Source organism: Dipteris shenzhenensis, chromosome 7, assembly GCF_047967505.1.
Source record: "Dipteris shenzhenensis isolate YYH24624 ecotype China chromosome 7, Dip_SZ_1.0, whole genome shotgun sequence".
Classification (NCBI taxonomy): domain Eukaryota; kingdom Viridiplantae; phylum Streptophyta; class Polypodiopsida; order Gleicheniales; family Dipteridaceae; genus Dipteris; species Dipteris shenzhenensis.
The window spans coordinates 10,700,386-10,715,496 of NC_141602.1; the positions used below are offsets into that span (position 1 = coordinate 10,700,386).

General features: G+C 43.2%; 1 protein-coding gene across 2 annotated transcripts in view; it reads left to right on the forward strand.

The window, feature by feature from the left end:
- The first annotated feature begins 6,038 nt into the window (after positions 1-6,038).
- Positions 6,039-15,111, forward strand: part of TRE1 (trehalase 1) — an 86,563-nt gene continuing 77,490 nt past the window's right edge. For both annotated transcript variants that reach the window (XM_087376986.1, XM_087376985.1), the window contains exons 1-3: positions 6,039-6,371; positions 6,752-7,049; positions 7,266-7,385. In XM_087376986.1, the coding sequence (XP_087233112.1) occupies positions 6,053-6,371; positions 6,752-7,049; positions 7,266-7,385 (737 nt within the window). In that variant the 5' untranslated portion in view covers positions 6,039-6,052. The remainder of the gene's footprint in view (positions 6,372-6,751; positions 7,050-7,265; positions 7,386-15,111) is intronic.

A 15,111-nucleotide genomic window follows, 5' to 3' on the forward strand; every position in this document is an offset into this window, starting at 1 on the left:
CCAAGTAGCACAATCTACTGGGATCCTCAAAGTGTCATCGGTGGAGCAATGTGTAGCATGCCACATAATCATAGTGTGTGTAATACGCACATAATATAAATATCCATGAATCACTCAAATATCATTGGTTTACCAATGATGCACTAGCATGACAACCATATATACATGAATCACTCAAATATCATTAGTTTACCGATGATGCACTAGCATGACACCCAATATTCTCTTCTGGTGGCGCCTCTCCATACAGGTGTAGGACAATACGACATTGATGACAAACCCCTCGCTTGAAATGCATGCAAGGACAAGGTAATCTCTCACGAAGCCACTCCTCCACACTCCTGGGAGGTGGGCCCCCATCTGATGAGTTGTCACTACTCATCCTCTCCACCTGAACACATCCAAAATGATCCCCCCCAGTCAAGTCAAACACCCAAATCCCCTAGAAACCCCCAATCCCTTCTCTGGTACCCAAAACCCCTTAAACCCATCCAAATTCGCTCAAACCCCCCAAATCCTAAACCCTGAGCCCTAAATCCCCTTAAACCCCAAACACCCCCTAAACCCCCCCCAAACCCCTTAAAACCGTCCCAATTCCCTAAACCCCTCCAACCCTGAACCCTAAATCCTAAATCCCCTTAAACCCCGAACACCTCCTAAATCCCACTATACCTCCCATAAATCCCTCCTAAATCCCCTCAAACACCCTTAAACCCCCTTAAACTCCCAACACCCCCCAAGCCCCCTTACACCCCCCTAAATTTCCTCAAACCCCGTTAAACCCCTTAAACCTGTCCAAATTTCCTAAACCCCCCAAACCCCTTAAACCCTGAACACCCCGAGGTCTAAGCCTCCCTTAAATCCCCCCTAAATCCCCTCAAACCCCCCAATTTTATAGGGTGCCTATTTTATGGCCCTAAGAGAAATTCACGATTTCTTCATTTTTCTTTCCTCTAAAATAATAAAATATGACATAACCCCACTAACGTACGGTGCAGAATTTGGTATTTTTGACATCACCCAATACATCTGAAGCAGGCCAAAACCCTCAGAGTGACTTTTGAGATGCTGAAACGGATCCCCGAAGGCTTAGAAAAGGCCAAAAAGGCCCGAAAAGCCACTTGTACAAATGAAAGCGATTTGACAAGGTGGCAGGTGATGTTAAAAATACCAAATTATGCACCATATATTAGATATAATAAAGTAACTCAAGTATCCTCATTGAATGCAAACTAAGCGGTATTCTTTTTCTCGTCTTTTTGGGATTTTTTCCAACGTTACGTTGGCCCTCCTTTGATTGGTGGAGGGCTATTTTCCTTTTGGGCTAAAAGGCCCCAAAATGAGCTTTGATTTTTTCTAATGAAACACCCAAGCCTCCCAAGTCCCCCCAAAAAATCCTAAAACCTAAACCCTTGTTTCATCGGTATAGGCATCGATATATACCAACTCTCATACCAATGCCTCTGCTATATATACCGATGCTAATAATACTGACGGTCATACTGATGACATCGGGGACAAAGGACCCGCGCCTTTCCTTTCCGTGACACCATTCGTTTTTTTGTTTCTTGCATTCTCCTTCCTCGCGAATGCCCTCAATCCTTGCCTCCTCCCTCCCCCTCCCACCTCTCCTACATTCTTCCTCTCTACCTACAAGACTTGCAAGAGCTCCCTCTTCAGCTCAAGGTGAGAATTTCTCTCATCTATTTCTATTTCAAGTTTTTTTGGTTTCTTTGTCTTTCTTTCTCCCTCTCCTCTAGTTTTCCTTCCTCTAGTTTCCCTTCCTTTCTCTAAAGTTTCTCTCCTCCTTTCCTTTTCTTTCTCTCAATGAAAAAACAATACATGAAAAAAAATCATGAAAGGGAGGAGTATGAAAGCTCTACCTCTTGTTTTTGTGCTTTGTCCTTGATTGTAGGCTTCTCTCCATTCCTTTGTTATGTTACTTCTCCAAACTCCTCCTTTCACTAACTAGTTTTCTTAAAATGGTATGTTTTCTCTCTTTTATAAGGCAAAAAACACGACACATGAAACTTTGAGCGAGATCATCCAATGTCGTGCCTAAGACACGTACTATTCAAGTAAGAACATGCTTTCTATCTCTCTTGTTTTTCTTTTCGTGCATACATTGGCCTGCAACCAGCTAGCGCCTTACGTGCTAGCTACAGTGATGGGCGTAGGAACTTTTCTCTTTTCTTCTTATACTTTTTTCCCTCGTCTCTTGTTTTCTCTCTCCATTCTTTCTCTCTCTCTCTCTCTTTTTTTCTCTCTCTCCTCTCTTTTCTCTCTTTCTTGCTCTCTCTTTCCTCTTCCTCGCTTTTCTTTTCTCTCTTTCTATCCTCTCCTCTCTTTCTCGCTTTCTCTTTCCCTCTTTTTTTCTCTCTTTCTCTCCTCTCTTTTCCTCTCTTTCTCGCTCTCTCTTTCCTCTTCCTTGCTCCTCTCTTTTCCCTCCTCTCTTTTCCTCTCTTTTCCCTCCTCTCGTTTCCTTGCTCTCTTTTCCCTCTTTCCCTCCTCTCTTTTACTCTCTTTTCTCTCCTCTCTTATTTTCTCTCTCCTCTCTTTTCCTCATGTTCTCTCTTTTTTTCTCTCTTTCTCTTTTTTCTCTCTTTCTCGCTCTCTCTTTCCTCTTCCTCGCTCTCTCTTTCTCTCTTATTTTCTTTCTCTCCTCTCTTCCTACTCTTATTCTCTTCTTATTCTCTCCTCTCTTTCTTTCTTTCTTTCCTCTTCCTCCCTCTTCTCTTTCTCTCTTTCTTTCCTCTTCCTCCCTCTTTCTCTCCTCTCTTGCTCGCTCTCTCATTTCCCTCTTTCCCTCCTCTCTTTTCTCTCCTCTCTTTTTTTCTCTCTCCTCTCTTTCTTTCCTCTCTTATTTCCCTCCTCTTCTTTCTCTCTTTCTCTCCTACTCTTCTTTCTCTCCTCTCGTATTTTCTCTCTCCTCTCTTTTTCTCTCTTTCTTTCCTATATTTTCCTCTCTTTCTTTCTTCTCTTATTTCCCTCCTCTTCTTTCTCTCTTTCTCTCCACTCTTTTTTCTCTCCTCTCTTTTCCTCTCTTGCTCTCTTTTTTTCTCTCTTTCTCTGCTCTTTTTTCCTCTCTTTCTCTCCCCTCTTCTTTCCCTCCTCTTCTTTCTTTCTTCCTCTCCTACTCTTCTTTCTCTCTTCTTTCCCTCGTATCTTTTCCTCTCTTTTCTCTCCTCTCTTATTTTCTCTCTCCTCTATTTTCCTCTCTTTCTCTCTTTTCTTCTTGCTCTGTCTTTCGTCTTCCTCGCTCTGTCTTTTCTCTCCTCTCTTATTTTCTTTCCTCTTCTCTCTTTCTCTCTTTTTTTCTCTCTCTCTCTCTCCCCTCTCTTTCTTCTTCCTCGCTCTCTCTTTTCCTCTCCATTCTTTCCTCTCTTATTTTCTTCTCTTCTCTCTTTTCCTCTCTTTCTCTCTTTTTTTCTCTCTTTCTCTGCTCTCTTTCTTTCTTCTCTTATTTCCCTCCTCTTTTTTCTCTCTTTCTCTCCTTTCTTTTCCTCTCTTTTCCTCTCTTTTTTTCGTTCTCTCTCTCCTCTCTTTTGCTCTCTTTCTTGCTCTCTCTTTCCTCTTCCTCGCTCTAACAACTTTCTTTCCATCAAGATTCTCTCCTTTCTTATTTTCTCTCTCCTCTCTTCTCCTCTCTTTTTTTCTCTCTTTCTCTCTTCTCTTCTCTTCTCTTTCTCGCTCTCTCTTTTTTATCTCTTTCTCTCCTCACTTTTCCTCTCCTCTCTTTCTCGGTCTCTCTTTCCTCTTCCTCGCTCTCTCTTTTCCTCTCTTTCTCTCTTTTTTTCTCTCTTTCTCTCCTCTCTTCTCCTCTCCTCTCTTCCTCCCTCACTCTCTCTCTTTTTTTCTCTCCTCTCTCTCTTTCCTCTTCCTCGCTCTCTCTTTTCCCTCTTTCGCTCCTCTCTTTTCCTCTCTTTTCTCTCCTCTCTTATTTTCTCTCTCCTCTCTTTTCCTCTCTCTCTCTCTCTCTTTTTCTCTTTTTCTCTCCTCTTTTTTCCTCTCTTTCTCACTTTCTCTTTCTTCTTCCTCATTCTCTCTTTCTCTCTTATTTTTTCTCTCCTCTCTTCCTACTCTTATCCTCTTCTTATGCTCTCCTCTCTTTCTCTCTTTCTTTCCTGTTCCTCATTCCTCTTCCTCACAATGACATTTCATTTTTTGAATATGAAGATATTTTGACTCAAACTTGGTGTTGACTTTTAAACATTTTTATATGTTTTTCTATCATCAAAAAGTGCAAAGTAGTATGTTTATGGGAGGTATACAAAACCCCTTTTTGTAAAAAAATTAGCAATCACAGTGTTCATATAGATGTTGGTATTGCTAGTGGAATAGGCACTCGAGATCGTGGTATATATTGATAAAAATAATGATAGATATATCGAAAGTAACTTGGCTACACTTCGTTACTTTTCTAACGAAATGACTTTTTCTAGTTGAAATTTTTTTCAAAGGACCTAAAAGCATTGCAAATAAGCATCAGAATAGCCTCTTGTATAGTCACTGTCATGCTTAGCCTGAGTGTTTTCATTCTATTTAAACTTTCTTGCCACCTTTGCTCTTCCCTACAGATTTATGACCTACTAAAGAGTGCAAGGTGCAAAGATTCCTAGAACTTAGTTAGCCACCTCTAACTTAATTGTTTCTGAGGTCGATACTCTCTCTCTCTCTCTCTCTCTCTCTCTCTCTCTCTCTCTCACACACACACACACACACACACACACACACATGCGCACGTGCGCTTGTGCCTAAATAACATCTCTGAAGACATAGTGACACAAAGCATCCTTATAGCTCATGATTTGACCTGTTTTTGTTTTTTATATATGCATCTAGAAATATAATCCTCCTCATAGTTGTTGTGGAGGGTGGATGGCCCATGCATCTATACTTCCATTTTCGATGGAGCCACGAATCCATTACTAAGCCTCTTAAAGTCCCTTTTTAGCCTTTGCATGCCAAAGTATTTAGAAGCTTCTAGAATTATCATTGAAGTCCATATTAGCATAGTCCAATAGGCCCATTGTGAGACATGCATTAGCATTGTAAAACTTTGTTGACATACTGAATGTTGTCATCTGCATGATTGCATCCCCTTGACTTTGGTGTGTTTAGTTGACCACGTGTTTGCTCCACCATTTATTTTACAGAGTCTCTTTCTATTTTTTCCTATTGAATTTTAGAAATGAAATGGGGATCCCTTTCTTGAGGAGAAAGTGGTGAGCTACGAAAATGATTAGCTTTTTTTAAAGGAAGGATTCCTCCCTTTCCTTGACTCCAAAATCAAGGAGAGAGTGAGCAAGGATAGTGACGAGAGGGGAAAGATTGTCATGACATCTCAAATCCCGAAAGATAAGAGTAATTTGTGAGGTTGGATTTTAGTGACAACTCAATTCTAGACTTGGTAAGCACATGTGAGTAATTTGATGACGACCTACAAACTCACATGATGTTCCGGAAAAGTAACTAAGTTGAGGGGTGTCGATTGGGCATTAGTAGCTCCTAGACTTTGAGAGGTAAAGAGTGGTGACCAAAGTAGGGTTAAACACATGGAGTCCTCAGATCTCCATGAAGTACTTCCACAACTACTGACACACTCTTCTAGAGTTACATGGTTTACATGCTCTCTTCTAGAGTAGGAAAGAGAAAGCATGTAAACTAGGTAAGAAAGCGAAAATACTAGCCATGAGCTCCCAAAATTTTGAGAATGTACTTTTCACAAGTGGGCATAAATAGCCATGAGCTCCCAAATTTGAAAATGTACTTTTCACAAGTGGATATATGAAACTATTTACATGTTGCTATAAGATTGTGGCTAGGGGTAAAAGAGTGGTGACCAAAGGTGGTTTTGCTCTTGTCCTATGTGGAGGAGAAGTATTTGCACGATTGTCTCGTTCGAGTAGTGCTTTTCATCATCTCTAGTAAGGGATGCTCAATGGTGAGGTATATATACAATAACACAAAAGAGAGAAGGAAGAGCGAGCAACACTAAGGTTGAGGAGCAAACTTTTGTGAAAAGAAAGCAAAGAGAGAGAGAGAGAAAAGTATGGGGAGGGATCCCTTCTTCTTCTTCTTCTTCTTCTTCTTTTGTTTCTCCTTGTTCTTGAATGACATCGTAGAAGTGAGTGTGGCTATGGCGAGGGAGCTCGAGGCTACACCTTCTTGCTCGTCCCCTGGCCTTCCTTCTCCCCCTCCCGCTTCCTCGCTCATCTCCTTGCTTCAACAAATCCAATCCTCCGCCCTCTCCCTCAACTCCTCCTTGGATCCCAAGACTTACGTCGACCTCCCCCTCCGTTTCTCCCTCCCTCACACCTCCGCTGCTTTCCACCTCCTCCCTCGCACCCCCAACGGCTCCTTCTCTCCAGGTCTCCTCTCTCTCTCTCTCTGTCCGAGCTCATGATCAGCAATCGTTTCTCATCTTTGGATCAATCTTAATCATCTTGTCTCTCTCGCGCGAGCAGCTGGGAAGACAGGAATAACTTGGAAGATTTGTGCTGTGCCTTGCTTGCGTCGTCGTTGTTTACTCACAGTTTTTGTCTAATGCTAGTACTTTCAACCCCTTTCGTGCATTCTCGTTTCGATTGTGTCGCAGCCGCCCGACGGTTTTCGACCCATATATTGATGTTTTCTGGTGGCTGCGTTCTCATGCAGAGAAATCTACGCAACTCCACGTGCAAATGCATTGTTTGCAGTTCTTCCGCTGCTAATGTTCTAATGCCTCCTACGTGATCGATGTCTGATGCAGAAACATTTCAAAAATTCATTAACGATTACTTCTACGAAGCCGGAGCTGATCTTGAGGCATACACGCCACTTGATTTTAAGGCGGAGCCTCCAAAGTTTCTACCGAAGGTGAAGGAGCGGAAAGTTCGCGAGTGGGCTTTGAAGGTGCACTCTTTGTGGTTGCAACTCGCCAGACAAGTCGCACCAAACGTGAAAGAAGAGCCGGAGCAGCACACTCTACTGCCTCTGCCAAAGCCCGTGATAGTTCCCGGGGCACGTTTCAGAGAGGTTTACTATTGGGACAGTTACTGGGTGATCAGGTTAGCGAGCAAGAATTTAAGGAACATACGTGCACTTGGCGAGACGCGCCGTATATCAATTGATCCCAATTTCAGTCACGAAGTGTCTACGAAATCATGAAAGAGTAGATCAACTACCCATACGAATGCATCATGTTGAGCAGCGCGCATTTCTCGTTATCGTCTTGCTAAATTCGAACAGTATTTCGTGACAACGGCTTTCGGCAATTTCTACAGGGGCCTCCTTGTGAGCAAAATGTTTGAGACGGCAAAAGGAATCGTGGAGAATTTGCTTTATCTCGTACAAAATTACGGCTTTGTTCTTAACGGGGCAAGGGCGTACTATGAGAACCGGAGGTTCGCTACTGTCCTTAAACGCCTCGTGTATTTTGCACAACTGTTTCTCTACTTTTTGCACTTGCACATTGAGTACAACTACTTTCACAGATAGCCGAGACTTATACGATCCAATAAATCAGCACGGGTAAGGGTCCAAACTATAACAGAGTCTTCCTGAGTCAGCAAAGCCCCGATAGCCTTGGCATAGGCTCAGCAAGAGTGAGAAGCATTACCGCTCTCTAGTAAGAGAACGTACGCGTGCGACGGTTGGGTGGCTCAAATGGATGGCGTCGATAGCGTGCGGTTGCGATTTTTGGCTCCTCTCGAGAACTTTGGGCACCGCCCTTCGAGAGGACCATGCATTGGGAGGCCAGGTGGCCGTTTTGTTGGGAGCTGCACCTGCAATCACCATTTTGTCTTGGGTGAACATGACCTCAGGCTCAACCTCACCCCTCAAAGGAGCATATTGCCCCTATAGTTTTGTATTGTGACTTTTTCTATCAGAACTTCTCTCCTGAGGGGAGCTAGTTCTACCTAGGATTGAGTCATTGCTTTCTTACGCATATATGTGCATTCATGTATATTTTCTCGCTTACTTTTTTCAGTCTTTATGCTTTTGCATGTAGTTGATAAAGTTCATCTGCCTTGACATTGAGAGTCTGGAAATGAGACACCCAATTGTCCGCGGCGTCTTCACGCCTTCTCTCCCTACTTCAACGTCGGTGAAAGATCCGACAAATCTAGTAGTAGCAAGGAGTCAATTGTGTCGACACTCTATAAATGTGGCAAGCTAGGCCACATTGCTTGAGATTGCGACACAAGGTAAAGATAATCAGTCCTTCAGAGACTGACCACCAAGCATGGCTCAAGAGTTCGTTGTCTTGCCTCTCAAGTTAATCGGCTCCATACATGGGGGCATCATTCATGCATCCGGAGAGTCTCACAATCCAATAGATCATCTAGCTTCAATTGGACAAACTCCCTGATATTCGTGCAGTAGATGAGCACAGGGACAGAGTAGTGAGAGAAGAAAGAGAATGTCTCGTAGGGAGTCCCATTAAGGAGAGACGGAGAGAATCTCAAGAAACCCAGGATCAGGAATCGCTCGTCTATCATCCATAGCAAAACAATAGAGAAGCGCACCAATTCGACCCTCGCCAAGTCTTCATTTCCAAGGATCTATATTTTCAAAGATATGATGGAAAGCCTAATCCTAGGTGCTCATTTCTTAACTCATCTAGCGTTATTTTTTTGCCGTACCAAGAGGTGATGCATTCTAGCTTCAATGCACCTCTTGGATAAAAGTTGGCACAGCGGCACATTGACACACTCTCCAATATGGAGCAGCCTCCATATCGTTATGAGGCTTTCATCACCAACGCTTCTGTTAGACCCTTGCGACATTGATATGTGGATGAACTGAGGCTTATTTCTCTAAGATGTTCAAACTGTCCCAAGGCCCCTACGCCAACTGGTTCACATTGATAGTCATTCAGTTATAGAAGGAGGAACGAGACAAGACCATTAAGTTTTTTCATGGCCATTCAGTTCTACTTTTTAAGTTTTCGGCCAAAGAACACGACAGTGCTTACGAACTCACTGAGACTTTTGAGCTCATGAGCAAGAGCAAGGCAGCCGTCAGCAAGAAGTATCAGGACTTCACTTTAGCTCCAATTACAGAAAGAAGGCCAGGAATGGGCAGCAAAGCAGCAACAAAAATGAACAAGCAAAGATAGCAAGGGCTACGGAGGTTTCTTGGATGCTAAACACATGCCAAGTACAACAAAGAAAACCATTGCTGTTATAGAGCCATATGAAGCAAGATTGCCTGCACTACAAGAAGCTTTGCAAGGAGATGGCCACACCAATTAGCCCAGTTACATCTTCAATTCCTACAAAGACAACTTCTATGGCCATCATTGAGGAAATTGTGGATCAGTACAAGGGGGAACTTCATGGGTTTCCCACCATGTTCCAGTTCCCGTGGCCAGAAGGTCATGATCCTAGCAGATTCCAGCATTCGGAGGACATCATCTCCACCAAAGCAGCCAAGCAAGCCCGGCTATTCTTTTGCAAACAGATACAATCACCTTGAATAGAGCATTCATTGGCCCTCAAGTGTTGAGAACAGCATGGAGACCAAAGCAGCCATCTTGAAAATTTTCGAGTCAGTAGACAGCCAGCCACGAAGGATTGCACCAACTCAAGTAGCAGAGATATCATCTCAGAAGTCTGGTGTTGGCCCCAGCTTGAGGTCCGATCAAACTACTAGGCCGAAGGCTGGATCTTACCATCTAACCATTGATAGGAAGTTCATTCTTTGGCTTCAGAATGTTTCTCTTTAACCTTTGATCTCAGCCATCTAGCTGACTAGGGAGTTATGTCGAGGTGGGGGGGTTTATTTGGTCTACGCCAATTCTGCCACAGAACCAGCAGTCACAAACCCATATCAGGAGGCCTTACTATAGGAATTCCAAGAGTTTTTTGTCATCAAGAGAACTCAACAAACTGATGGTCAAGAGTCGGTTATCAATACATCTTGGAACAGCTTCATGGAGCAAAGTTTTCTCCAAGGTTCATTTGAAAGTGTGTACCATCAGAAGAGGCTTCTCGAATCAGATATTCATAAATCAACTTTTTACACTAGAGAAAGCTCAGTATGCATGCCCTTTGGTTTTAGTAACGTTCAGTAGAATGATGCTGCAGATATTCAAAAACCTCGTTGGCAAAACAGTCTTGTGTTTCTTGATATATCTTAATCTTTTCTAAGGATCCTGCTCAACATGAGCATCAACGTCCAATAGGTCCTCCACTCTTCTGAAGGACCACCAGTTGTTCATCAATGCCCAGAAGTCAAGTTTCTGTTTGGATGAGGTACATTTTATTTGTCGTACATCATCAATGCCTTTGGTGTCCAATTAGACCCTGCAAATATCAAAGACATCATGGAGTGGGAGGTGCCCACAAATGCACAGGAACTGTGCATGTTCATGCGTATCTTCTACATCTAGAACTTGGGAAAGATTGAGGCATCTATCACCAATTTACTGTAGAGAAGCAAGCAGCCTATACTCTTCATGCCTGAAGCACTTGCAGCCTTCAATTTATTGAAGGAGTGAGTTTCCATAGCTCCATGGTTGGCATTGGTTCAGTGGGATCTGTTGGATGATGGGAGGACTGACACGAGTGACTCCAATCGAGACAAGGATTTAGTGTATAATAAGGAGCTTCTAGCAGCTATTCATGCCCTCAAGACTTGGAAGCATGCTTTTTGGGGGCAAGAATCTACTGTACTGACCGATCATCACGCGTTGCAATGGCTATAGACATGCTTGCTGCCTAATAGTCTGACTGTGAGGTCCAGTGAAGCCAAATTTTACAGCAGTTCGGGGGTATAGAGTTTATTCCCATCTCAAAGAATGTGGTTGCCGATGCTCTCAGCAAGAAGGGCATGGTTTCCCCCATTTCCAATGGATATGAGTCCACGCTTCTGAATATGAAGAACTATGAGTTTTGGACTAATTGGTAAATTGTTTTTGGACAATCAACCTGGCGATTATGCCATTCATAATGGCATAATAGTAAAGGACGCTATTAAGTTCTTTCTCACATCCATCCAACCTTGCTACATGCTGCCCATGATTCAGCGGTTGGCAAACACAAGAACAAACTCGAAAGAAAGTTTTTTTGGCCACATCTTCATAGCGAGGCCAATGAATATGTGAATCCGAAAGAAAGTTTTTTTGGCCACATCTTCATAGCGAGGCCAATGAATATGTGAATCATTGTCAATTGTGGCAAAAAGTATCCCTTATGGAAGTTGCTTGGTTTACTCTAATCCCTTGAGATTCCAGACCAGCCCTTTAAGCAAAATCAGTGTGGACTGTCATGGGGCCTACCACCTGCCATTGGTTCCAGGACCACCATGTGTTTGATCATTGTGGACAGGTTTAGTGAATTTGTCATGTTGATTTCATGCAAAAGCACGATTGACACACATGACATGGCCCCGTTGTTTCTTTGACAGTGGATGTGTGGCATTCCTAGAGCCAGTGTGTCAAACAAAGACTCCAAATTTACCAGTCAGTTTTAGAGATATTTGTTTTGACAACTTTCGTACAATGCTGAAATGTTTGAGGAGCTTTCATCCTCAATTGGATGGACAAACTTGTACTATAGCGTTATATTGCAGATACACGGCATCTAAGGCCCATGGCCATGGCTGGTTACATGGCAGCCACATAAAAAACAGCTAGAGCAGTCCATGGGGCTGAATATAGGCAAGGACAGCTGCACAGCAGACAGTCACGACAAAGAGGGCTGCTGCAGCATGTAAGACCGGTCAGCAACCAATGACAGGCTGGCCAGCTCACCTGGTGGCAGGTGCCAGTAATCAGCAGGCACCCCACTGCCCCATGGCAGGTCATGGCTGCTCCTGACAGCTAGGTGTGGTCTAGAGACCAATCAGCTGGCCCATAGATCCAATCGGCCATTATGGAGGAAGGGTTTCCCTAAAACCTATATAAGAAACCCTTCCCTTCGTCAGTTGCGGGAATAGGATTGGCTAATAGAGCAAGAAGCTATGGACAATAAAGACAACAATGGCAATGGCGGTAATCTGGGAACTGAGACACAAGCCAAATATAACACAGAGAAAGGATCTCAGTTTTATCACTTGGGTCCAAGATCAGATGCCTAGAACATTGATTTCAGCCATCCAGCTGAAGCGAAAGCTGTTCCGAGGAGTCAAGGTTTTTAATTATGCCGCAACATTACAAACCATCAACTTGAGACAGGAGGCACTATTGTTGGAAATACAAGTTGATCTTGACTTCCAGTCTACCATCATACTGCCATTGCCACAATAAAACCATAGGGTAGAGCTTCTTGGATCTTCACCACCTAGCAAGCATTTTTTTGGCTTAGCAATGCCATGGAGGATTCAAGAAAGCTCACTTTATAATATAATGTATGACGCAAAGACTGATCCATTAGTACTCTATCTTTGATCAAATCAAGAGCTATCCTTTTGTTGTACACACAAAGGATGACGAGTTGTGTGTTCTAGCTTCCAGGCATTTGTTAGGTGACCAAATCACATTGTGGCACAAATGGTACAACGACCATTATAACTCCATTGAGAAATAATTAGATATAGTTGGGAGATTTCATCAAGGTTCTTATCTCCATAGTATGTGGATCCAATGAGTCGGTTAACCACTACACAAACAGTTTCATGCACATACTAATATCCGTGTAGAAGAACGAGGGAGGCGAAGTCAAGAAGTTTCTCCACAGACTCAAAATTTGACATTTAGTGGTACAACCGAATCTTCAAGCCAAAGGACTACGTTCTAGATATTAGCTTACTCAGAATTTTGAGCTCATGAGCAAGGGCCAAGGCCCAAAACCGACTTTAGTGAGTATACCAAGACTCCACAAGGCCAGGGATACCAAGTCTAGTAGACCCAAGACTCCACAAGGCTAGGTTTACCAAGTCTAGTAGACCCATACTCCACAAGGCTAGGTTTACCAAGTCAAGGATCCAAAGTAAGAAGTACCAAGACTCCATAGGGCCAAGGTTACCAAGTCCAGTAGTACCCTAGACGACACAAAATGGCAACATTGGAAAATATGGTGGTCTTCCCAATGCTTATCAAGGCAGAGGCATAGCATGGAGTGTCTTTATTACCATGGTCCATCACCATGAACACAGTCATGACAAGAAGCATTATTCTCAATAACTGCATATTCTAGATAGCTCAGCCCTATCACGGGGAGGATCTCCTTCAGCTCCAAGCATCGTCTCAGGAGTCATGATGGCAACAAAAGCTGAGTAGAAGGCAGGGCAATTCAAGCATCTTCATTGTTCCTATCCGGACATTGCCTTCCACACAACTAGGACCTTAGGTCAACAATCAAAGATAGATCAAACGAGGCAAGGTTATTATTCTATTCGATGGTGCCAGCCCAAGGCCTCAGGTCAATCAATCAAAGATGCCCTTATGTGCTACGTCTAGATTGAAGGACACGAGATTAGTTCTGAAGTACTCTAGCTATACGGCATGTTTGGTCATGTCTAATTAACCAATTAGCACTCATATGGTCTATACCTCGTGGAATGGTCGAGAATTGAATGTTCATTGTCATGCCTTGGGCCATGATATGCCATCCTAGGTGCACCATGGCTCATAGACCAAGATCAATGGTGATTTTGCAAGAGTAGACCATTACAGTCAAAATTTCTAGGGAAGTCTAGGGTTCTTAGAACGGTTTCTGAGCTCTCTCACAAAAAGTCGATACCTGGGCTCTTCATGGCCCAACACAAGCCTCTAGCTTACCAAGAATGGCAAGATTTGATGGATGACAAGTTGGGGTATGGTGGTACCAACCAAAGAAAGCAGCAACTATCTGTCAAGTGCCAGGCCTCGAGTTGGCCTGTAGTAGACATTCAACCAAAGGTTTCAGAGCAGGCTCCAGGCATCTATAAGCCAACGGCCATCTGTTCATAGCAGATTGCAGATCTAAGGCAGCCACAAGGGTTGCCAAGATACCAAGAGTAAGGTCTAGACAACACAGCCTTGCAGAAGTAGCAGACACCATAACGGGCCCATAAATGCAAAAATTTTAATCGGTTGACTTTTGAGTCCACGGCTGACTTGTGGAGATTTTCAGCCTATAAAATACAGCTGTATTCCCTCATGAGTCATTCTGTGCATCAACATTCTCAGCGGTGACATAAGGATCAGTTACGATTGTATTCTTTGAGGATGGTGATTGCCAAGGCCACAAGCAATAGAGGTAGCTAGTATCAGTCAAGCCTTCTATTGAGCAGAGCCTATGTATGTGTGTGTACCTCTAAGGCATACACATTTACCTCTCTTATGTCAGTTGCATTCATGCTTCTGCAACCAGCTATATAGCACGGGCAGGCTTGTGAGAGAAAATCCTAGAGCCAAATCACACAAATCCTTCAGCTTGACTATGCTACCTCACAGTTTTCTCTCATAAGCCACTACATGATCTTGTAAAAGATTAGCACCACTAAATCCACCACTAGTAAAAATGCCTGAACAATAAATGACTTCTGCGAATTGGGCATCACTAAAATTGGAGCTATAGTTAAAGCTTTATGTAATTGTTCAAAGGATGCCTTTTCATTATTTCCCCATACAAAAACTCTACTCTTCCTAGTTATATCATGAAGAGGGCTGGAGCAAATTGATGGATGAACCTAAACACAAGACTCAGTTGCCTTTTATGCTTTTTATAATCTTTACTAAAGCTATTAAAGCATAAAAGAAAGTTTCCACGAAAGATCTTTGTCTATGGAAAATTTGACTCAATCACTTTATTGAAAAACTCCGGAGCATTGCCTAACCCACAAGGGACTATCAAATACCCTTTTTTTTCTTTTCTTTTTTTTTTGCAAAGAAAGGAACCTTCTATTAATGCTTGAAAGACTTCATACAAAACAGCAGCCCCGAAGGTGCTGAGTGTGGAGAAAAACGAAAAAAGGCTGAAAGAAAAACCGGCCTGTTCCAGAGAAACCCGGCTCACTACCTAGGGGATCTCTGGTACAGGGGCTAACAGCCAAGTGGGGGGACTATACAACCAGCGAATCCCTGTTCCAGAGAAACCCGGCTTACTACCTAGGGGATCTCTGGTACAAGGGCTAACAGCCAGGTGGGGGAACTATACAACCAGTGAATCCCTCACGGAGTGAAGATGTAGAAAACTCTTG